General features: G+C 38.2%; 1 protein-coding gene across 2 annotated transcripts; it reads left to right on the forward strand.

Moving 5' to 3' along the window:
• The first annotated feature begins 2,818 nt into the window (after nt 1-2,818).
• On the forward strand, nt 2,819-24,530 carry LOC107590377 (multidrug resistance-associated protein 1-like). Of its 2 annotated transcripts, XM_016279090.1 has the most exons (31): nt 2,819-3,039; nt 8,512-8,688; nt 9,365-9,490; nt 10,002-10,139; nt 13,937-14,062; nt 14,165-14,226; nt 14,329-14,460; nt 14,711-14,917; nt 15,943-16,120; nt 16,196-16,357; nt 16,654-16,746; nt 17,152-17,355; nt 17,448-17,594; nt 17,669-17,756; nt 18,779-18,848; nt 19,115-19,241; nt 19,325-19,501; nt 19,661-19,828; nt 20,236-20,419; nt 20,518-20,590; nt 20,671-20,788; nt 21,090-21,297; nt 21,387-21,697; nt 21,789-21,988; nt 22,071-22,197; nt 22,303-22,404; nt 22,517-22,663; nt 22,737-22,895; nt 22,990-23,156; nt 23,242-23,436; nt 23,525-24,530. In XM_016279090.1, the coding sequence occupies exons 1-31, from the start codon at nt 2,998-3,000 to the stop codon at nt 23,631-23,633; spliced, it is 4,524 nt and encodes a 1,507-aa protein (XP_016134576.1). In that variant the 5' UTR covers nt 2,819-2,997; the 3' UTR covers nt 23,634-24,530. The 2 variants fall into 2 exon arrangements, with proteins under 2 accessions (XP_016134576.1, XP_016134577.1); XM_016279091.1 differs by lacking the exon at nt 9,365-9,490.
• The last annotated feature ends 510 nt before the right edge of the window (nt 24,531-25,040 follow it).

Below are 25,040 nucleotides of genomic sequence, written 5' to 3' on the forward strand. Positions count from 1 at the left end.
AGTGACACGGAGCATACAATCATCTCCTCGAGATTTGGAGAATGCTGGCTGTAAATGTATGCATCCCAGAATATAAACATAATGCAGTATAGTTACCCTGCCATACATTTAAGTAATCCACACACAATAAATCATGAGGAAAATTCCAGCAACTAGGAAAAGTCGCCAATTATGCATGATATGTATGATTCAGATACAGTGGTGTGAAAAAGTGTTGGCCCCCTTCTTGTTTTTTGATTTTTTTGCATATTTGTCACACTTAAAAGATTCAGATCATCAAACAAATTTTAATATTACACAAAGATAATGCAAGTAAAAACAAAATGCAGTTTTTAAATGATTATTTATTTTATTAAGGGAAAAAAGCTGTCCAAACCTGCCTGGCCCTATGTGAAAAAGTAATTGTCCCCTAAGTCTAATAACTGGTTGTGCAACGTTTTGCAGCAACAACTGCAATCAAGTGTTTGCGATAACTGGCAATGAGTCTTTCACATCGCTGTGGAGGAATTTTGGCCCACTCTTCTTTGTTTAAGCATCTTAATCGGATTTAAGTCTGGACTTTGATTTGGCCACTCCAAAACCTTAATTGAGTTTTTCTTGAGCCATTCAAAGGTGGACTTGCTGGTGTGTTTGGGATCATTGTCCTGTATGCATATTTTGAGGCTTTCTGGAATGATGTTTCAGTTCACAAATTTTAAATTGATTAAAAATATTAGCCTATAAATCCATCACATTCTGAAATTAATTGTAGTTCTCTTTGCGAAAATAGTTTCTCTATAAAAATTCCACTGTCATGCGCAACGACCTTTCATCAAGTGTGGAAACAGGCTGGGACAGCAACCATTAATGAAGACAGAAATAGTAAGCAGTGTTTCACTGTAAAAACACTTATAAGCTGTAAAGTTCCATTGCAAATGAAATGTTTTTGTGGTTGTTTGCTCCACATCGCCATGTTTAGATGAATATTAAATGTTACTACCAATCAAAAAGACCACTGTTCTCATTTCTTACGAATGAAAATTTTTCCGACATACCATTAACATCCTTGTGTTTGTTTTGATGACTGTCTACAGTCTAGTCAGAGTTGAATGAAAAATAAAGAGAGAAGCTTATGTCATAATTCCACCATATGTACAGGAATGAGGGAACGGGTTGAAGTGGATGGGTGTCGGACACGATGCTTCATTAAAACATAGGCTAGTTCTCCCAAAAGGAAAATCCCCCTTTTAAATTCTCTATATTAATTTCTCTCACCGATGGAGTTTTGGTTTCTTGCCACTGTTGCCTTTAGCTTGCTTAGTTGGGGACTCTTGACTGATTGCACAGACACTATTGGAAGAGAGTTGAAATGGATGATGACATCTCTGATTCACCAATGAACTGACTTTAGCTGGAAAAAATTACTCTTTGTTATTGCCTTCTTGCATTATTAACAAACTATTTTCCTGTTTGACACTGTAAAGTTGCTTTGATACAATCAGGATTGTATGAAACGCTATACAAATAAAGGTGACTTGACTTAACTTGACTACTATGCCTTTCTAGGGAAAGAGGGGGTAATGGGATTGGGAAATGGGATTTAGTCACAAGTGAGATTCATTTTGTAATCTTTAGAGCTTCTAAAAGTTCAAATAAATCCAAACAATAGCCTATTTAAAATCAGCACAGAGAAAGACTTTAACTGCTGGACATGAACATCAAGTAAGCACATAGAACAGCATATTTGACATACTACCCCTTATCTACACACTCGCTCACATACACCTTAACACACAGTACTTCTCAATTACAGCACACTGAGATGTTGCATTCCTCACACTGGTATCAGTTGTTCTAATACCAGGTAAGTGGCATCCAGTTTAACCTACTTCTGCACCTCGAAAGGCAGGGATGGGCTGCTTTTCAAGAGTCCTTGACTCCTTCTATTGATCTGACCCCTGGCAGAACCTCCAGACACATTCACTTCATCTGAGCTCCTCTCATTCTCAACTCTGTGCTGGAGCAGACAAAATAAGTGAAGGATAACAAGAGTTAAAAGCATTTCTAAAAAACAAATAAAATGCTAAATGCAAAAAATAAAATGCAACCATTTGCGTGGTAAAAGAAAGTACAGCATTGACTGCATTAAATACATGTTTACTTTGCAGCAAAAACACAGTGCAGTGAATGTTTGGATAGCATGAAACCAATACAACTCAATTGTGTATGCTAACCTATTTTGGTACTGTGTTGGGTTGCCACTTGGTGTCCTCCACACGTTCCTTAAAAGGCGCCTATCCCTGGCTTTGTCTTTATGAGATTTTTTAAACTTCTTTTAACCATTTCTTTCAATCAAATTGTGCTGCTCCATCAATCTTCAGTTTACAAAAAATAAATAAATAAATATGATATCATACTCGAAGTCTTATATTTTGGGACAAACAAACAAATAAATAACTTTCTGTCAGGAATAACCGTAGCCCCGCTGAATCCCACACAAAATGCCATTAGAACCACCTGTAAATAGCCACTCACATTCCTTATTTGCTGTAAAACATTTCCTGTCCATTAAAAAGCAGGGTGGAAGGGTGGGTTTGGGGGAGTTTACAGAAACAAGACCTGAAGGAGAGCGAGGTGTGGCCATGTCTGCAGCGCTCTCATCTCCTCCAGGGGAGTGTCTGTGGTACTGTGGCCTCGGCACACGTGGGCCGGAGCCACGAAAGAGAACAGGGAAAATAGTTTTACGGAGTCCAAATCTTCCACCCACCTGGCAGGCCAGTGCTCATAAACAGGACAGTTACACAAATCTGTTGTCAGACTATAGCTTTGACAAAACTCAAGTCAGTACACAGGAGGCTGGCTTACAAAAAAGGGGCTGAAACACACATTCAGGCGCAACTACTGTCAAACACACTTACACTGCCAACAGAAACTACATAGACAGGAGAGTGTGACACTGCTGAGCTTAGGGAGCAGGGATTTACTACAGGAAGTGAAGTGAAGAAGAGAAGAACCTGGATGGACACCCTCTGCAGTCTCAGTGGCCTGGACCCTCTCTGGGTGAGTCTCAGATGAATGATGGAGAGGTGATGATATGTAAATGTAATGAGATAAACTCAATCACTTCAATAGCCAATTAAAACCTAAGAAATTAAACAGAAATGAAGGTTGCCTAAAAATAACTGCATGCTTGTGAGGTAACACAAAATGTGTCTAGTCATCCATTTATGTTATTTATGCCCCTTTATTCTTGGAAGTGATCATGGTTTTTGACAATAACAGCCAGCTGGGTTGAGTCATGCATTTCTCACCCAATGATTCATTGACCAAGATTGAATGCGGGACAGAATGGGAACCTTAAATGATCTGTTTTAAGGTTAATCTGTTTCACTCACACTTAACCTATGCTACATGTGTGAGAATATATATTGTGATTTTGTAAAAATTTAATTTGTGTGCTTTAATATCTCAGTGTGTTAACATTCAAACAGCCGTACTCTGGTTTCATCAAGAGTGCAGTGACTGTACTTTAGCCCATATTTTTGAACAATGATTACAGATCGGATGACCAGTGTTGGAATTCAGGTTAATAAATAAATGATTAATGATGGTCTTCTCTTATATTGTGTAATATAGATGGTTCATTTAATATCAGGTGTAATGATATTGGTGTGTGTGTGACAGAGTCAAGCTAATTTTGTTCAAGGCCCTGTGCCTCCTAAGGTTCTCCATGGTACAGCCTACTCATTAAGCAATATTTACCATTTCACAATGACGTTGGAACAGATGATGCACATTCAATAAGTAACTGACCGCATTCTGTGGATGATTTCAAATAGCTACATTTGCTTTCCAGCTAACAAGAAACATTCTCAAAATGTTCTCAAAATTTGCAACCAAAGTTTTCTTGCTGTAATGTTAACAGAACAATCTTTCAATGCTATCAGACTTGATTTACAATGTTAACATGAAAATCATTGATATATTATCAGTGTAATTTAAACGTCACAGGCAAGTTTGACCACTCTTGTTTTAAATAACGGATCAGTAGTTAATGAACCAACTATTTTAAGTTTAGTTTAATCAAAGCCTTTATATACAGTGGGTACGGAAAGTATTCAGACCCCCTTAAATGTGTCACTCTTTGTTATATTGAAACCATTTGCTAAAATCATTTAAGTTATTTTTTTTCCTCATTAATGTACACACAGCACCCCATATTGACAGAAAAATACAGAATTGTTGACATTTTTGCAGATTTATTATAAAAGAAAAACTGAAATATCACATGGTCCTAAGTATTCAGACCCTTTGCTCAGTATTTAGTAGAAGCACCCTTTTGATCTAATACAGCCATGAGTCTTTTTGGGAAAGATGCAACAAGTTTGTCACACCTGGATTTGGGGATCCTCTGCCATGCCTCCTTGCAGATCCTCTCCAGTTCGGTCAGGTTGGATGGTAAACGTTGGTGAACAGCCCAAGACTCAACAACAAGACTCATATTACTATGAATGGGAGAAACTGCAACAGCCAATATGATGGAATGAGTCCCGCCTTCTAAATAAAAGAGCTAATTGTCAGTTGGTACAGTCATCGCATCAACGCAGCTGCCATTCCCATAGAAACAGTCAGTGTCCTGAGACATGATTGGGACTACATAATGTGGACTGGATGAACCAACCTGAAATATATGCTTTTTAAAATGCTATTTGAGCATAATAATCAACATTCATTAAACAGTTCATGTCAGTTTTGTTGCAGTTTTGAAATGTTATTTAAATGTGAGTTTGGAACACAGTTTTTGAGATTTCGTTATTTTCTCATTCAAATAGAGCTGGTCTTGCATGCACGAAATAGCTGCCCAAACTCATGACGATAACGTTTTCATAACGTAATAAGAACATAAGAACAACATTCTTAGAATATTAAATTGTTAGCTGGGAAAACGTGGAATGAGATGAAGAAGTCTCAACAACAAGACTCATATTACTATGAATGGGAGAAACTGCAACAGCCAATATGATGGAATGAGTCCCGCCTTTAAATAAAAGAGCTAATTGTCAGTTGGTACAGTCATCGCATCAACGCAGCTGCCATTCCCATAGAAACAGTCAGTGTCCTGAGACATGATTGGGACTACATAATGTGGACTGGATGAACCAACCTGAAATATATGCTTTTTAAAATGCTATTTGAGCATAATAATCAACTTTCATTAAACAGTTCATGTCAGTTTTGTTGCAGTTTTGAAATGTTATTTAAATGTGAGTTTGGAACGTTCGTTATTTTCTCATTCAAATAGAGCTGGTCTTGCATGCACAAAATAGCTGCCCAAACTCATGACGATAACGTTTTCATAACGTAATAAGAACATAAGAACAACATTCTTAAAATATTAAATTGTTAGCTGGGAAAACGTGGAATGAGATGAAGAAGTCAAGGTCATTAGATCATGTCTATTAAAGCATGTCTGACAGCAGCAATCTGGCTGAACCTTTTGAACCTTTATTGAGGACTTTAGTCAGACTAACTTGTTATGGCTAGTGTGAAAGATTGTTATTAGCTTCTCACTGGCCTTTTCCAAAAGAAATGACTGGAGATTTGTGAATTACAAGCCATCCTTAGAAATTTCCTCCAAATAAATCCAAACATCAGCGGTGTCATTTTTAAACTGTTTTTAAAGGTTATTTGTGCTGACCGGCAGTCTGAACTCCTACACTTGCAGGAAGGGTACACAACACACCACTCTGAATCACTTCCTGAGCTGAGAGTGTGGTTGCCATTGGGTTTAGACCAGTGCAAACATAGTCTTAGAGGATGCAGGATGGGTAGAAGCTAGTGTCTTTATGGTCCATTGAACTCCCTGTGGAAAACTGTGACTGTGCTGTGCTCTGCCACGTGAATGAGAATCTCTTTCCCTTCCTGGGCCCAGACCACAGCACACCCCCTCATAGATGAGGACATATCCTGACCAAAACAACAACGTAACGAACCAAATGCCTCATCTTGAACCTGTAGTATGTGTCTGGATTGCACTTGCAGGGTTTTAAATACTGGTCTAAATAAAGGTGAAATGCTAGAAGATGCAAATAGATCACTTAAAATAAAATTTTTCATCATTTACTCACCAGGTCAAATAAATCTAAATAAATAAAATGTAGTATGTGTCTGAGCTACTCCATCTATACCGTCCCACACGAAATCTGAGGTCTTGGTGAACAGAGACTGCTCTCTGCCCACAGATCGCGGTTAAAGCACAGAGGGGCTAGAGCTTTTGCTACTGCTGGCCCTAGGCTGTGAAACAGCCTCCCGGCTTATGTCAGATCGGCACAGTCTTTAACTGCTTTTAAATCATCTTATAAAACTTATTTTTTTCTTTGGCTTTCAATTCATTGTGAGCTTGTGTTATTAGTGTGTGATCTTTTGTTCAGCACTTTGGTCAGCTATGCTTGCTGTTTTTAAATGTGCTATATAAATAAAGCAAACTTGAAATAAATAAATAAATAAGCCATGAAAATATCATAAAAGAGGTCAGTGTGACTTATGCTATAGTATATTGCATATTCCTGAATTCACAAAATTTCTGTGAAGATAAAGACCAAAAAGTCAATAATTACTGCAAATCTTGACAGCTCACCTTGGCGCATTCATGAGAAAAGTAAAGACGTTTGATTTAGGTTTTAAAGGAGTCAGTTCAGCCAGTTCACAAAACAATTCTGTATGATTTGTTCACAAATCTGACTGGTCCAATCCTCAAACTTCCACTCACTAATAAAATGATCTGGTTGCAGCAGTGAACAGTTATTGGATGGAAGGACTATTCATGAATAACAAGCAGAATGGTCTATTCCTCACACAAAGCTACTGTATGGCTAGAGAAGACTTCAAATGCATTAGTTGTAAAGACTACTTTTATGAATACTTTATAGTTATTTTTCATGCTGTTTGGAGCATGAAAGCTTCAGTTCCAGTTTATTGTAATTGCATGGAAAAGAGAAACCAGCACCAAAAAAGTCAAAATTCAATCAGTCAAAAATCTTCTTCTGTGTTTCATGTAAGAATGAGGTTTGGAATGACATAAGGCAGAGTAAATATGATTATCAAGTCAAGTCAAGTCTGCTTTATTGTCAATTCTTCCACATGTACATCACGTACACACAGAGAATTGAAATTGCGTTACTCTCAGACCCTTGGTGCATACAGATAACTAACAGTAGAACATAAATAAATATATTTATTTAATAAGATAATATACTGAGGAAAATTAAAACCTAACCTCAGGCAATGGCTGTACTGCTGCTGTATGTGAACATAGAGATGTGCTTGGTGCTCACAGCCCCTCTCATGGTGCATATGGGGTTTACATTCTGGCTCGCCAAAGGTGCACTTCTTATATACTGCCAAACCACAGGACTCCTTCCAACCAGTATGCAGAATTTATCAGAGCTGTGCCATTGCCGAAATAACCACAGCATAAAACACAGCCAAACAAGTTCTCATCAGTCCAGAAAACGTTTGAAAGAAAAAAACATAACAGCTCTACAGCTGCGTTTGGACATCAGCCTGTTTTCCAACATAGAAAGGCCAGAAATAACTGAAGAGATAGAGTGTGAATTACTGATGTCTGAATAGAATGAGCCTGTGAAATTCAACTTGAGAGAGAAGTCTTTGCAATGATGCCAAACTGGGTTTGCCCAAATTTGATGTAATCAAAAGGCATAGAACAACATTTTTGTCATAGACCACAGCTTTGCTTTACTTTAAACACACACAAACTCTGATATTCAGACTATTACTCAGCAGAACTAATATGCAAAAGTTATTACACAACATCAGTATCTGTACACACTATGTGCTTTGAAAATTGGTCTGCTGCTGGTGATGCTTCTGAGTGGACGCAATATTAACAGCGAAATATTGAAAATAATTAGTTTCTTTGCATGTTACGTTTGTGTAAGTTGTGAATTTTCTACAATCAGAACATAGAATTCTATTCAATAGGGCTAAAACACACACACAAGAGTGCACCTTTAACATTTAGAATGCCACTGCCTTAAGTAACGTTCAGTGTACATTTGTGAAGGCAAAGATATTTTTTCCCCTGTCATGACCTGTAGTAGCAACCAAGACAAATCTAGCTATACTCATCATCATAAACCTACTTGGCAAACAAAATATTTCAAAACAGAAAAACTGAAGATTACAGGAGCTTTACCTTTCACCTTTGTGCTACTTCACACAATTTGTCTGTTGCAAACACAACAGCACTGCAAGACAACTAATATAAATCACAAACACACAGAGCCATTTGGACTGAACAAACACTGGGGAACGTCAATGGATATCAAATAATCTGATGAACTATCTTTTTTTTTTAAGTCACTTGGAAGTGATTTCCAAGAGTGCAGACAGTGAATACAATCTATTAAGTGGTAAAATATGCGTAAGTAGTCATTAATAATTGAACAATCACTCCTGATGTAATAAGTTAACGAGTTAGAGAAGACTAATGGTTTAACATTGTGTTTTCAGGACTGGAATGTCACATGGTACACACCACACCCAGACCTGACCCAGTGCTTCCAGCACACAGTACTGGTGTGGTTCCCCTGCTTCTATCTCTGGGTTTGTGCCCCTTTCTACTGCTTGTACCTCAGATTCTATGACAATGGACACATATCAATATCCAGCCTCTGCTGTGCCAAGACGGTGAGTCATAGTGGTCATATCAAGACCTGACTGAATTCTAGTTAACACCTCTATAGCTTAGACTTGAATATAGCATCAATCAACTCACAAGCTATGTGCATGGAAATGCTCAAATGGGTTACATGATTATAGAGCATCGAAGGCAGGAAAATAATTTTATGAGAAGAAAAACAGATCATATCAAGTTTAACAGAGTGAACACGTAAATCAATTCTAATAGAGCATAAAAGTTATGGGGTCAGTAAGATTTTAATTTTTTGAAAGAAATTAAGACTTTTATTCAGCAAGGAGACATTAAAATGATCAAAAGTGACAATAAAGACAATGTTATAATGTTTCTTGAGCAACAAATCAGCATATTAGAATGATTTCTGAAGGATCATGTGACACTGAAGACTGGAGTAATGACTGCTGAAAATTACAGACGGAAAATTATTCAAATTATTCAGACGGAAACATTTACTTTAAATTATAATAACGTTGCACAATAATACAGTTTTTACTCTATTTTTAATCAAATACACAGCCTTGGTGACCAAAAGAGACTTATTTCAAAAACATAAAAAATTGTACAACTCCAGTCTTTTGAACAGTAGTGCAAGTAAAAACATTTTTGGGGGGCATGACACCTCAGTGTTGCAGTTAATGCTTGCATGTCTGTGTGTACCTGTTGTAGGGTTTGTGTCTCTGTCTGGCCTTTTTTGGTTTCTTGGAGATGGTCTATCTGCTGGTGGAAAGAAGCAGAGACATAGAGAGTCACATGGTCTTTCTCTTGAGTCCTGTAATTCGCAGCCTTACCATGGTAAATCACACTATAACAATTACTATTCTTATGAATCTCCACAATAAAAATTATTCTTTATTATATTTGTAATGATGTATAAACAGTGTAAACATATCAAGCTACACAATACAAGTTATGTTTTGTTTTTTTAATGGGACTCTTTTAGAGGATAGTTAAGATTTATGATCTGTTATATTTAAGCTTGAATGAACAAATCTCTTTGTGGCTAGACGTCTGGCAGAGGTTTCCTGAAGGGATCAGGATAAATAAGCCTCTCTGACCTCTGGTCACAGCAGTGTCAACAGTGGTTGTAGTAAATTACCTTTTTTTTCCAGATCTGCCCAACAAGATAAAGTCCTGACACAGACTAAACATTCAGTCTTTGCATGCTTGTATAGAATCAATACATTTTGGTTGAGAGACTTTTGTATAAACATGTCTAAGCTGCCTAATGGTATTCAGTCCTGTTCTTCTAGTGTATTTTGTTGAGCATGACTAGCATACTGCCCGAAATACACTCTGTCCTCAGATACTGGCAGTGTTGGTGATCCACTTGGAAAGGCTGAAGGGCTTTCGTTCCTCCATCTTTCTCTTCCTGTTTTGGACGCTGGCAGTGATCTGCTCGCTGGTGCCTCTGAGAGCCAACATACAAGCCATCATAGACAAGGTTTGTGTGTTCCCAGTATATCCAACTATTATGTATTTACATTTACATTTAATCGTTTAGCAGACACTTTTATCCAAAGCGACTTACAAATGAGGACGATAGAAGCAATTAAACTAACATAAGAGCAACAATATGCAAGTGCTGTGACAAGTCCCGGATAGTCTACCGCAGTACACATAGCAAGGTTTTTTCTTTTTTTTATATTTAATAAAAAAGTATAAAAAGTAGATAGTGCTAGTGTTAGAGGGTCAAGAATTTAAAAAAGAAAGAAAGAAATCAAGTAGATAGAATAGAAATCGAATAGAGAGTGCTAGTGTTAGAGGCTCAAGAGTAGATGGAAGAGAAGTGTCTTTTCTGCTCTCAGCAATCTTTTAAGTTGATTAAAAATTGAGAGACATTTTGACAGACCCGAGTTCACCCAGTATACTGCAGCACCCAAAATCTGAGAGCACATTGAAAATCTTGAATTTGAAATCTAATTTAAAACTAGAAATTTAAACCCCAGAAAGTTTTAGCATTTAAAAATAAATGAATAAATAAATAACATGAAGGTTCCACGTTTTCTATCTTGAGTGCTGCTCCCAATATAATTTGTAATTATTACAAAATACTAGATTAAATTGGAAAAATACGAAATAGAAGCATTTATACTTGCAGTCACAAACCTTTGGACCCCTATTTGTAAAGGGTTTCATTATATCAGCCATTATTGGTGCTTTGAGACTATAATTGAATTAGACTTGTTGCCCTAAACTCTGAATCTCTGGCACTACAAAATGCCTATGCTCTGTTATTCTCCATTCACGCACGCGTAACACAGGCCCTCGCATGGTTTTTCTAATGAATGTTACTCAATCTCACTCTAAATTTAATCGGTGTTTGGTCTGAGAGACTAACACAGCGGTGCGTAAACAGAGTGCTTACAGATGGTGCTCTTCTCAGCGTTGACGTCTGGGCGGCCAGTCGGTTTTCCCTTTCCACTTCCCTCAATGCCTTCTTTGTCTGGAGCTGAGGCTGTGCTGAGACCAGTCACAATCAATGCTGGTGCTTTTTCAGACAGATAGGAAAAACCGCATACATATTGCGGATCCCCATACTGTCTCCCTCAGTCTGTCTGTCTCTCGCCTGGTGTGATGCTCCCTCTCCATAATTATTTCACTGCAACTTGACACAGACACAACAATCAGTGTCTTGACACTGGAGAGTGAATTATACAGTGACTTACATGCAGAGACAGTTTGCACACATACTGAGTGTGGAATGTATAATTTTTAAGGCTATGCACATATTTTGTTTTATATTTATATTATGTGGCTATGAGAACTGATGAATAGTGATGACAGTGTGGCAATAAAACAGGCTCGACCCACAGGCAATTCACTTTCACAGTAGTCACAATAGTCTGCAAGTGAACACATTTTCAAAATGTAAAAATTATTATATACACAATTTAAAATGAATAAATAAATAAAAATAAACTTCTCTTTTAGTGTAAGACACACAACTAATGCACCAGATTTACTTCATAAAATATACATGAAATGTTAAAAATATATGCTTACTATTTTATTACATATACCACTTAATACAAATATGTGGTTAAACTTTGCAAAAAGTTTTGCACTATTATTCCCTAAAGTACCCATTCAAGCATTTCATACAATCACCCTTTTACAGCACATTTAATTCACAAACTTACAGTCATGTATAATCAAATATGACTTTCATATTTACCCAAGACTTAAAATCAGCATTCGTAACTTACCTTTCAAGCTATCAGTCTAATCATTCAAACTCTAAAGTTCTGGGGATTATATTACTCTTTGTTCTTTGTTCATTTTAATCATGAGAAATTATTCATTGTAATTTGTGAACTAATTTATCTGATTCCCGAATCATTCACTTAAATTTGAGAACAACAGGTTCTTTGAAAATAATCGGCTCAAAAGATTAAAAAAGATAATTCGCTTTAAAAGATCATTTGTTCACGAATTTGACATCAATATTGTGTCTAATGGCGGCTCTGGACTTCTTCAGTTCAAATGACATGTTTTAGTGAAATGTAGAGGGAGTTCAGTGTAAGATATTATGCTTTTGAATATACTGAAGTAAAAGCGAAAGTTTCCCAAAATTACAATACTGACTTGAAAACATACAATTGAACTCAAATGTAGGCTACTTAAAGGATAGTTAACCTTCAGTTGCTGGTCCCCATTGACTTGCATAGTGGTCCCCCCCCCCCATACTATGGAAACAAGGGGACCAGCAACTGAAGGTGAACTATCCCTTTAAGTGCAGTAAGGAAATATAAAAACAACAATGAAGTTACGTACAGCTCAGTGATGACAGTCCATACATTTATATAGGAACTGAAGCTTGGTTTGTGGTGGGATCTGTTGTGACCCAAATGAGCCCTCTTCCAATGGGCAGCAGGCCCAACAGCAAAAAACTAGCACTTGGTCCTCTCATACCACACTGTGGGAGGATATGTTCCCTGACCAATTTGACTTTCTCCAAACTGTTTAAGCGTACAGTGAGGCGGACAAATAATCACAGTATCCAGCATTGTGGTGTCCAGAGTTTGAACTGTGACCATTTGAGTAAATAAAGCTTGTGTTTACATATTCTTAAAGGGGCCTGCACTGCCACTTTCTCTCGTATCGTGGCCATTTGACATGGTTTCTGTCAGAAGCCCATAGGAATGGTTGCCCTCAGTGGACCCTGTAAAACTTTCAATAGCAGCTCCAGGCCTCTGGCAGGGCAGTTGTTTTGAACCTAAAACCCGACCTCAGCATATTTTCTCTCAAACAAATCTTGAACCTGAGAATACTGAGAATACTGTCAAACAATAATACAAACAGAAACATTACTTATAAGTAGAATTGTTTTAGAATTTATATTCTATGAATAGAATGTATAGAATTAAATATTTTTAATTATATTTTAATTTAATTTATAATTTAATGTAATTTTAAATACGTCACATTAATCAAATTAGTCAAATGTTAGTCAAGCAGCTTCTATTTGGCTGATTGAAGAGCAGATGCGCTGCTTAGATCATCTGCAAGTTTTGGTAGTTCTAGCTGAAGTCCAGTTTTTGTGATTGAATGCTTATTGAATATTATTATCAATCACATTTATTCTCTTAGAAGTTGTGAATGAAGAGCTTGGGTCTGCTGGCATAAATATGTGCAGTGGTCTCTTTTTTTTCTACCAAGATTTAGTTGTGTTCATAAATCTTGGTTGTGTCATTAATCCTGGTTTGATGGAACATTTAGGTCATTATAATAAGCTGAGGTCAGCAGGCAGCATCCCCAAAAGAACACTCCCCACATCAGCCGCCAGTCCCGCCTCTGCACACTGCGGTGAGACAAAGTGGGCGGTTGATCTCAGATCAGTCCTGGTGCTAGGGGAGATGGAAGAGAAAATATGGATACAATCCCACAGGAAGCATGCAGCTTATGTGGTTATGAATCCTTGGGAAATCCCTGGCAAATGTGTATGCATAACTTGAGCCTAGTTGGTCATGTCCACAGAGGGGGAGAATCATGTTGATTTTATTCTGTGGTGCGATAGGCCAAAATTGCAGTTTAAAGTTAAATTAAAATTAATTTGCTACTTTTTATGTTAAGTTCATTTTATGTTATATACTAGTTTATCTAACATTATACCAATAAAACATTGGAAAAAAGAAACATTTGTGTTTCCAGTTGCTTTAAAATGAGTGTACTGTATTCGTGTGATGTGCTCAACAATGCTGTCTACACTGTGCTGATAACCAGTCATGTGTGTTACAGGGTTTCTCTGCAGATGCGATGAGATTCGTGGCATTCTTCACATTCTTCTCTCTCCAGTTGGCTCAGCTCATCCTCAGCTGTTTCGCTGATCAGCGCCCAGCGACTCTTAAACCTGTATTTGTAAAGGTACAGTGTCATCTGTGTTAAGATGATTTTTATTCAATTAGTAAATTCATATTTGGAAAGCAGTCAAAAAATAATACCTGGACTTATTGGTTTTTCCACTAGAATCCGTGTCCAGTTGAGGATGCTTCTTTCCTTTCAAAAGTACTGTTTTGGTGGTACGGCAGGTAGAGTCATATTTTTGTCTGTCATTTCATTGAATTCTTGTAAATGTCTGCATAATAAAAACCCACAAGATACTGAGAAACACACATATTTGTGCTCCACAGATTAGTGGTAAAGGGCTACCGCTCACCTTTAAAAGCTGAGGACCTCTGGTCTCTACGAGAAGAGGACACATCTGAAAAAATTATTTGTGATCTGGAGAAAGAGTGGGCCAAGCAATGGGCCAAAATGCAACAGTAAGACACCTGCTATTTCCTTAAATGCATGTTTTCCATCTTGAGTTGATAATTTCAGCGACTATTGTGCACACATTTACTCAGTAAAGTATGTGACGTCCATAATTTGCCTGTTCATAACTACTGATTTATTTGTATTTTTAGTTTATGAAGCACTTTTATTTTAGCTTTGTTGCAACAATGCTTGCAGAATACTACAACAGAGACTACATTTTGGATAAAAATTTTGTGTTTTCTCCTTCAAACACAGGCAAGAGAGTGCTATGAATGGAGCACAAGCTCTTGGTTATAAACTGAGCGAGCAGACACAACTGCTCAGAAAACTCCATAAAGAACAAAGCTCAGGCTTCTGTCTGCTCCGGACACTAGCCAAAAACTTTGGCCCTTACTTTCTGACTGGAACTCTCTGTCTGGTCATTCAAGATGTTTTCATGTTCTCCATACCACAAGTGTTAAGGTGAGAGACGCATTAATGATGCCATGGCATGCACAATGACACTTTATAAACTACCGTTCAAAGGTTTGAAGTTGGAAAGATTTTAAGTTTTTGAAAGAAGCCCCTTATACTCACCAAGACTACATTTGATCAAAATACATTAAGAAGGACTATATCCTTTTTTTTAAATATATATTTTAAAATGTAATGTATTCCTGAATTTTCAGCATCATTACTCCAGTCTTCAGTGTCACATGATCCTTCAGAAATCATTCTAATATGCTTAAACATTTTTCAGTATTATTAATTTCTTTGAGTCTAAAAACAGTCCTCCTTTCAGAAGCATTTATTAAGACTAAAACATATTTTTGTATCTGGGAAATATCTACATATCTAAGAGGCCGTTTTTAATGTTATTTTATAAGAAAACACATGCCAGAGTGTAAATGTAAAGCAAGACCTTTAGCACTCTGTTGTAAAGTGAACTTGTTGCCCTTTCTCAGTATTGAGTGTTAACTCCCATCACAGACAGGAATAACAGCACATCCTGCTGTGGTGCAGCCACACACTGTTAATTATGTCCCATGCACCATGAGTCGAAATCACTTAGGACAGTCTACTCACTGTAGCATCATATTCTTTATGGCTGAGCTACAGCTCAGAAGAAACCTGGATTTGGATCATCAAATTAAGCCACTCCGTCTGGCATATAACAAGCCAAGAGCACTGTGGTGGGTTCACTGCTCCAGAACCACAGGAACTGTGGCCTCGCTACCATCACAACACCCCTTTACAGTGATCCTGGACTCTGAGAAACTTTGATGCATGGAGATAATATTGTTTAGGCTCAGCTGTATTAGGTCCAGGAAGGCTCGATTTATAGTCCTAAATTATGTTCACATCCCAATTTCTTTAGGTTTGGCTTGTGTTTGCCGTAATGTAAATCAGATGTTTAAAATAAAGCCAAATTCATAGAGTATTTACAAAAATGCTGTGCCATTGTTTGGGTCTCAGTAAATCATGACATTGTGTTTCTTGTTCTTCAGTCTACTTCTTGGCTTTGTGAGAGATGAAGACGCCCCCTTGTGGAAGGGTTACGTCTTTGCCTTCTTGATGGTCCTGTTGTCTTGTCTGCAGTCCCTGTTCAACCATCAGTACATGTACACGTGCTTCACAGTAGGCATGAGGGTTAAAACTGCAGTTATGGGCCTAGTGTACAGGAAGGTAGGTTTTTGAACGGTTTGCTAGCAAATGCAAAGAAGCATACAATGGTTCTCACATTCATTCTGGTCTCCACAGTCTCTGGTCATCAACAGCGCGGCCCGCAGAACATGTACAGTTGGAGAGATAGTGAACTTGGTTTCGGCTGACACCCAGAAACTCATGGATTTCGTGGTGTACTTCAATGCAGTGTGGGTGGCCCCGATTGAAATCGCCTTGTGTCTTTTCTTCCTCTGGCAGGTGAGAACAGATGCTTCTAGAAATGAAAAAAAGGACAAAATTTATTTTCTTGTTTATTCTTCTACAATATGTTAGATTATGTTGTCAGGAAAAAAATTTTATCTTTAGGGGTACAACAGTTTGTCATCTTATCAAGTACTATTAGGTACTATGAAGGTTTTAGGGTTAAAAAGGTACAAAGATGTCCCTTTAAGGGTACTGGCCCTTTGATAAGCTGTTGAACCCCAATTTTTGTGCATTATTTCTGAGAGCACAGATCTAAAATTCATTAATTGAAATGTCTCACCCCTGTATAGCGCCTCGGCCCATCTGCATTGGCTGGCATCGCCACTGTAATTCTCATCTTCCCTTTGAATGGGTTCATTGCCAAAATGAGAAGCAAGCTCCAGGTATAGTTTATATTGTTCCATTCAGTCAAATAAATGATATTTCCATGATGATATTCGTGCTGTGGCGACTGAGGTCATGTCGGTACACAGTGTCGTCCCAGGAACTGCTTCATGCCTACAAATGATTTAAAACACGAGCATGTGGACATTCTGTGCAGTCTGCCCTTTGAAGCTCTGATGTTATGGACATGGTATGGTAAAAACCACAGGATTTTGCTTTGTTGTAAAACTGAAATGCCTTTATTTACTTCTCTTACTACTATTTACTTACTTGCCTATTATTACTTTCTCAAATATCCAAAGAATTGAAGAACTCGCCCATATTGGTTTTTGTCTGGTCTGGTGAACAAGTTTGCTTGCATGATTCTCAACTCGCATGTGTTTTAACCGGTTTGCTGCTCTTAGGAGGTCCAGATGAAGTACATGGACGGACGCATTAAGCTTATGAATGAGATCTTGAGCGGAATAAAGATCCTTAAGATTTACGCCTGGGAGAATGCCTTCAGAGAACGTGTTCTTGGCTATAGGGAAAAAGAGCTGAATGCTCTGAAGAAGTCTCAGATCCTTTACTCCATATCCATCGCCTCCTTCAACTCCTCCACTTTCTTGGTAGATTTCACAAAGGCATCATCATCATCTTAACACATTAATATAGTCCTCATAACTGAATATATTGATCGTGTATGCCATTTTGCCTTCAGATTGCATTTGCCATGTTTGGAGTGTACGTGCTGATTGATGAGAAGCATGTTCTGGATGCTGAGAAGGTCTTTGTGTCCATGGCTCTCATCAACATTCTCAAAGCTCCACTCAGTCAACTGCCCTTTGCAATGAGCACTACCATGCAGGTGAGTGGCAGTACGGTCATTCAAACGTTTGAACGCCTATGTATTTGAAGATATCTTTGTTTCTTGTTTCTAAGGCTTTGGTTTCTCTCAAACGTCTCGGGAAGTTTCTCTGTCAAGACGAGCTGAAACTGGATAGCGTAGAGAGAACTCCCTACCATCCTGGTGAGTGCATTAGACTTTCCTCTGACATACAACAGTTTATAAGCCACTGTTATACAGATTTTTCCCTATCAATGTGATGGTGGAGTTCTAATTCCAAAAGTCATAACAAAATCTGGCATGCCTAAAACAAAAATAACGAGTTACTAATCTGCCTTGAAGAATATTTTTCCAGTTATTCTGCAAGACAAGCCCATTTGAATTTAAAAGCTGTAATTAAACAAAGACTACAAGGAAATTGTGTGGCTATGAGGTGGGTGTTGGTAGTGGCTGAAATGTGTATGATGACTTCATACAGCGGTTAGTGAAAGGGGATTTTCAGCTTTGGAGCTGCAATTATATTTATATAACTTTTCCAAATTTTTGTGTGTTAAAGGCCTATTTTTAAATTGATTTATTAAAAATGCTATTTTTATATTAAAGGTCAAAGAGAAGATTTTCTCTATACTTCATCATCTGAATATCATTAATATCCCATGGATGATGTTTAAACAATAATGGAAATGTATTAACCTAAATAATTATCATCACCCTGTTGCCTCATTAACTTGTGGAATGGTTTTATGAACCTCAAATGCAATACACACTTAAAGGGATAGTTCACCCAGAAATGAAATTTCTATCATTCACCTTGAAGTCATTCCAAACCTATATGACTTTTTCTTCCAAACTAAATGAACTGAATCAGACTAATTTTGGTTCATGATAGAAATTCAGGTTCAGTTAATTGCTGAAACAGGTTAGTTTCAGTGAAAACTGTTTTAGTCTGTTTCTCTCACAAAGCTATTATATGTCTTCACAATATTTATTCAAATGTACTGTTGTGTCCAAGAGTTGTATGGACCACTTATATGATATTTGTATGGTATCTGTCCTTTTTGAAGCTAATATTCATTGCAACTGCACTGAAAAGAGCATGAAAAAATATCGTTAAATATTCTGCAGAGTAGAGAAAGTCATCGTTTGGAACGCCACGAGTGTGTAAACGATGAAAAGCTCACCTCTTTATTTCATTCTTTTGTCAGATGTTGAAGGTGTTGTTATTGACAATGGTACTTTCAGCTGGTCTAAAGATAGCACACCATGTCTCAGGAGGTAGGTGCCTTTGAATGTATTTATCACTTACTGTAAATTAAAATACCTGCTGAAAGATCTCTATAGGTCCACCATTCGTAAACATACAGAGACGATAATCAGAATCAGACTCAGAAAGAGCTTTATTGCCAAGTATGTTTGCACATACAAGGAATTTGTTATAGTGTCACAAGCTTCCAGTACACGGAGACAACAACAACACACAGATAATAAAAATAAGATGTGAATAAAATAAAATAAAATCTGGCAATGCTTAATTTCTGCAGGATCGATGTCAAAGTGCAGCGGGGTTCACTGGTGGCTGTGGTAGGTCACGTGGGCAGTGGAAAATCCTCTCTTCTGTCTGCGATGTTAGGTGAAATGGAAAAGAAAAGTGGCCATGTCACAGTATCGGTAAATCATTCGGAAAAATGACTAAAAATATATTGGCACCATTCTCATATTCCACATATAATTTTGCTAACACTCTCTTTCAGGGCTCTGTGGCTTATGTGCCTCAGCAAGCATGGATCCAGAACGCCACTCTCAAAGACAACATTTTGTTTGGACGTGAGAGGAAAGACAGGTGGTACCAGAAGGTGTTGGAGGCCTGTGCTCTCCTACCAGACCTGGAGATCCTACCTGCAAGAGATGCCACAGAGATTGGAGAGAAGGTAAACATGAATTGAGAATGATTCTTACGTGTCCGAAAAAGACATGGTAGAATAAAGTTAAAAGCTATTAAATATAATTTCTTTTAAATCTTTTTCAAATATGAAGGGTATCAGCAGGGTCATGACTAAACTCCCACTACAATTTTACTATGTTCACAGGGGCTGAATTTGTCAGGAGGTCAGAAACAGAGAGTGAGTCTGGCACGTGCAGTCTACAGGAAGGCTGATATCTACCTGCTGGATGATCCCTTGTCAGCTGTGGATGCACATGTGGGTCAGCACATCTTTGAAAAAGTCATTGGACCTAATGGAGTTCTTAAAAATAAGGTAAAAATTACAATATGAGTAAGATAAAATATGCGACCTTAAAATCTGATATGTGAAAAGTTACATTCTAAATTTAAGTAGTAAAAAGGATGCAAAATTGCAATTTGAATTAGAATGTAAGGAAGTATAATTAATATAAATAAAAATAAAAGTGTATTGAAAAAGCAAATAATTTTTAAGTTAAAATAATGATTAGACTTGCCTTGAAAATGATTGAACTGCAAATTTCTCTTCCTGTCAGTCCATCTCAAATGTCAATAGATATTGCCAGTTTAATTCAAAATCCAGTTCCAGGGAACCTTTTAAAAATCTGAATTTAGCCTAAGCCTGCAAAAGACACTGTACAGTCTTAAGATAACAAACTTACTAGCTTGCTCGATGATGCTCTCTAATGCTTGCTAAAACAGACTCGTATTTTGGTAACCCACGGGCTGAGCTTCCTGCCCCAGGCTGACCTGATCCTGGTGATGGAGGATGGAGAAATAACGGAGATGGGCTCTTATGCTGAGCTTTTGAGTAGGAAGAACACTTTTGCAGACTTTGTTAAAGCTTTTTCTGTTAGCGAACGCAAGGAAAGTGCCACCCATAGAGGTAAGCTAAAAGAATGAGTGCCCAGCATAACTGATGAGTTACTACAGCAACACTCTTTATGTTAACACAGTTAAAAATGCAGATTTACCTTGTTTTAGGGACCAGAAAATCAGTATCTCGGCTCAGCATGACAGACTTCTCTATTGACCTCTCCCAAGAGCAACTCATCAGGTAAAAGTAGCCAAGTTTTGAAAATGAAAATGATGTTGAAGAGCACATATTTACCCTTCTGTCAATTTTGTTTAATGAAGTGGAGACATGGGAAGTGCCAGTATACAAACCATGGAGGCCATTTCTGACACAGAACAGGAGCAGGACCAGGAGGAAGTTGGAAGACTCACCCAAGCTGACAAAGCTCATACAGGCCGAGTAAGTAATAGAGCCACATCCACAGACGTTTCAAACAATGTGTAGACACATCAAAATATGCCTTCACACATAACTCAATACCAAAGGCCAAAGATTTAGAGTGGCAGGCCAATTTTAAAGTTCAGCTACAGGTCAGCGACAAGGGTTTCAGATGCTCTTGTGTCACCACAGTGATCTAATTTTAACCCCTGATTACAGGTCATTGAGCTTCATTGTTCGAACACCATAATATAGCCTGAATGTGCACTATATCATCCAGAGTGTTGTTCCTCACACGTTCTTCATAACGGGTCACACATAGGTGAAACTGGAGATGTATGTGGATTACTTCAGGACCATCGGCTTGGCTTTCATCATCCCCATCATCTTCCTCTATGCGTTCCAGCAAGCTGCCTCACTGGCCTACAACTACTGGCTAAGCCTGTGGGCAGATGACCCGATTGTAAATGGAACACAGGTCAACACGGATCTGAAGCTTGGTGTTTTTGGCGCTCTCGGCTTTGCACAAGGTTCAAAATTCCTCATGTTCCTCAACCCTCATTGAGTACCCTGGGACTCTGTATTGTTCTTGATCATTAACTTTGTTATTGTATTGCAGGAATTGCAGTTTTTGGCACTACTGTGGCTATTTCACTTGGAGGAATAATTGCATCGCGGCATCTTCATTTGGACCTTGTGAACAATGTACTTCACTCTCCTATGTCGTTCTTTGAGAGTACGCCCAGTGGTAACCTTCTCAATCGGTTCTCTAAAGAGATAGACGCCATTGATTGCATGATCCCTGATGGGCTGAAGATGATGCTGGGCTATGTGTTCAAACTTCTGGAGGTTTTCATTATCGTGCTGATGGCGACTCCTTTTGCAGGAGTGATCGTACTGCCACTGACTTTGCTCTATGCATTTATCCAGGTATGCTACTAGAGACTGCTCAGCATGCAAGAGTATCGTAACAAGGAGCACCAGTCTGACATCTGGCATCTATTCTTCTATGTTTTGCCAGAGCTTCTACGTGGCCACATCCTGCCAGTTGCGTAGACTAGAGTCGGTGAGTCGATCGCCCATCTATACTCATTTTAATGAGACAGTCCAAGGAGTCAGTGTGATTCGGGCCTTTGGAGAACAGTCTAGGTTTATCCTACTGGCTAACAGCCGAGTGGACCACAATCAAACATCCTATTTCCCAAGATTTGTGGCAACCAGGTCAGATTCAGTCATGGCTTATTCATTCTTTGTTACCGGTAATCCAGTCCAACTCTATACAATATCTTTAATGTTCCAATAGGTGGCTGGCAGTAAATCTAGAGTTCCTGGGTAACCTGCTGGTCCTTGCTGCAGCTATTCTCTCTGTTATGGGAAGGTCAACTTTAAGCCCTGGAATCGTGGGGCTAGCTGTGTCACACTCTCTCCAGGTAGGGAACTCATCAAAAAGTTTTTGGAAAACTTTGGACAGCCACACATGTGGACATTTGGACAGCCACCTATTAGGCAACTTCTCAAGAAAAATCACATTGCAGGTAACTGGGATCCTGAGCTGGATTGTGCGGGCATGGACAGATGTAGAAAACAACATTGTGTCTGTTGAGCGAGTGAAGGAATATGCCGAAACAACAAAAGAGGTAACGTTGGTCTGAAAGCTGTTTTTCTCCCATAAATCTTATATATAAAGTCATAAAAGTATACTTTTACGTTCATTCTTGAGGTCACTAAGTTAGTCTTGGGTTGTCGCAGGCACCATGGACAATCGAGAACAGTCCACTCCCATTAGACTGGCCCAGATCCGGATCCATTGGATTCCAAGAATATGGACTTCAGTACCGTAGGGGTCTTGACTGGGCCTTAAAAGAAATTTCCCTCAGTGTTAATGAGAGAGAGAAAGTAAATATAACATCTGAGCACATTGTCATATTTGTGGTTTATTTTTTCTAAGTTATTCACTGAATCTATTCAGGTTGGAATTGTGGGAAGAACAGGGGCTGGAAAATCATCTCTTGCTCTCGGAATTTTCCGGATCCTCGAGGCGGCAAAAGGAAAGATCTTCATAGATGGGATAAACATTGCAGAGGTTGGACTGCATGAACTGAGATCTCGTATCACCATTATCCCACAGGTACACGTGAAAATGGAAAAACAGATCGAACACCATGACAAACTTCAAAAAACTTAACGATTGAGTGTTTTATTTTCAACCTTTTTTCCCCAAGGATCCAGTGCTGTTCTCTGGTTCCTTGCGTATGAATCTGGACCCCTTTGATGGCTACACTGATGAGGAGGTCTGGAGAGCTCTGGAACTCGCACATCTCAAGAACTTTGTGTCTGGCCTGCCTGACAAACTCAACCATGAGTGTTCAGAGGGAGGAGAGAATCTCAGGTGTAAACAACTTCTCAACAATGTTTAGTCTTCATTTGACTAAAATCTAGTATGACAGTTTCTGACTGGATATTCTGGGTTTCAGTTTGGGTCAGCGGCAGCTGGTTTGCCTGGCTCGAGCTCTCCTCAGGAAGACCAAGATTCTGGTTTTGGATGAAGCCACTGCAGCTGTAGACCTAGAGACGGACAATCTGATACAGTCCACTATCCGAACTCAGTTTGAGGACTGCACCGTTCTGACCATCGCACACCGTCTCAACACCATCATGGACTACACAAGGTATAACAAAGAGCACGTGTTTATTTCTAAAAAGAATATGATTATGATTACTGACAATAATTCAACCCTATTCAACTGTTCCCAACAGGGTGATTGTGATGGACAGAGGGCACATCACAGAGATGGACTCACCATCCAATCTGATCTCTCAGCGTGGTCAGTTCTATCGAATGTGCCGGGAGGCTGGGCTAGTGTGAACCTTCACTACCAGAACAACCAACGACAAAATCATCTCTTTATTCAGGAGAGACTATAAAAATGGTGAAGAAAATCTCACTAATACACTTGCTGAGACTACCTGAATCTTTTCATCACAGAACTTACTAAAGGACACATCTTGCCTTCTCAATCAAGAGAAGTACAAAGCTCAGGATGATGAGGTTTTGCTCGTAATAGCTGTTCTACTTCAGCAGGTGTCCACGTTTTTTCCAGTATTACAGAAGCGCTGTGCTTCAGCATTCTCCAGCTGATTCTTTAACTGACGTCTGAGGTGCTAAAGGAACAGACTGATTCCCTCATGTCGTCAACAATCTCATCTCAGAATACGAAGACTTGCGTAAAGTTTTCTTACCATAGAGGTGTTCAGTAGGTCAATATAATGCACACTTCAGATGGTCAGTGTGCACCACCATGTTCACCACCTCTCATTGCTGTCAAAGTGAAGTTTTGTGGAAATTTGTAGTTTATTGTTATAGATCCAGGCAAGACACAGCTGTAGAACTAGTTGCAATTCTACTTGAACCTTTTCAGGTTGTTACAAGAATTTATTAATTATGTCAGCACATTAAACCCTAAATTCCCATAAAGGTGAAAGATGCATCTATTTTAAGCTATTTATGATGTGAGAAACATCCATTCATGTTCAAAACAATGCAACACCCACCCATCCTTATACAGAATTTGTCTGTGTATTAATACTTGTATTTTTTCCATAATCTAAAAGTTTAATCAGTATTTATGTATTTTGTACTGTATAATAACTGTATTTTTATATATTTATAACGTTTCCAGGCACACTTCATGTGAGACTGTCAAACTTGAACATGCTCTTATTTTCTGAGCAGCTTCAGTAAAATAAATGTTGGTAGTATTGATCAGAAATTAATTTCTTTCTCACTTTGACAAAATCACATTTTGAGAGACTGATTTCCGAAGTACAAAATAATGAGCTCAAGTTAAAACACTAACAAAAGGCTCTTTACAAAAATTTATTCATATTTACCCTGTACACATCAGCCTAAGCACACTTAAAACTAGTGCATGTATACAAATATCAAATAATATCTTTATGCTTACATACAATTCATATAAATATGTAACAAATCAGATTTATCTTCTTTTTTTTTTTTATCATTTTAAGCCTGTCTTTGTCAGTTCTTTAAAAAAAACAAAAAACTGATTGGCCTCATAAGGCTTAAATGATCTAGAGTGGAGGTACTGATGAATCAAACAACATTGCGCACTCAAGCGTACATTCAACAGATATATGGTATACAGCACACAGAATGAAGCACACAGCTCAACAGGTACGCCATCTACTTGATAACCTGTCCTTTAAAGAACCACTATGATTTGGATACCTGACCTTAAAGTGATATAGCATA

The sequence above is a fragment of the Sinocyclocheilus grahami genome, unplaced genomic scaffold, assembly GCF_001515645.1.
Source record: "Sinocyclocheilus grahami isolate Dianchi unplaced genomic scaffold, SAMN03320097.WGS_v1.1 scaffold127.1, whole genome shotgun sequence".
In the NCBI taxonomy this organism is placed as follows: Eukaryota; Metazoa; Chordata; class Actinopteri; order Cypriniformes; family Cyprinidae; genus Sinocyclocheilus; species Sinocyclocheilus grahami.

Excerpts from the sequence above, each read along its gene's own strand:
- LOC107590377 (XM_016279090.1), top strand. The coding sequence starts at position 2,998 with ATGGACACCCTCTGCAGTCTCAGTGGCCTGGACCCTCTCTGG. Across the intron at positions 14,227-14,328 it reads CTGTTTTGGTGGTACGGCAG|ATTAGTGGTAAAGGGCTACC; the intron begins GTAGAGTCATAT and ends TGTGCTCCACAG. Across the intron at positions 19,829-20,235 it reads ATGGAGTTCTTAAAAATAAG|ACTCGTATTTTGGTAACCCA; the intron begins GTAAAAATTACA and ends TTGCTAAAACAG.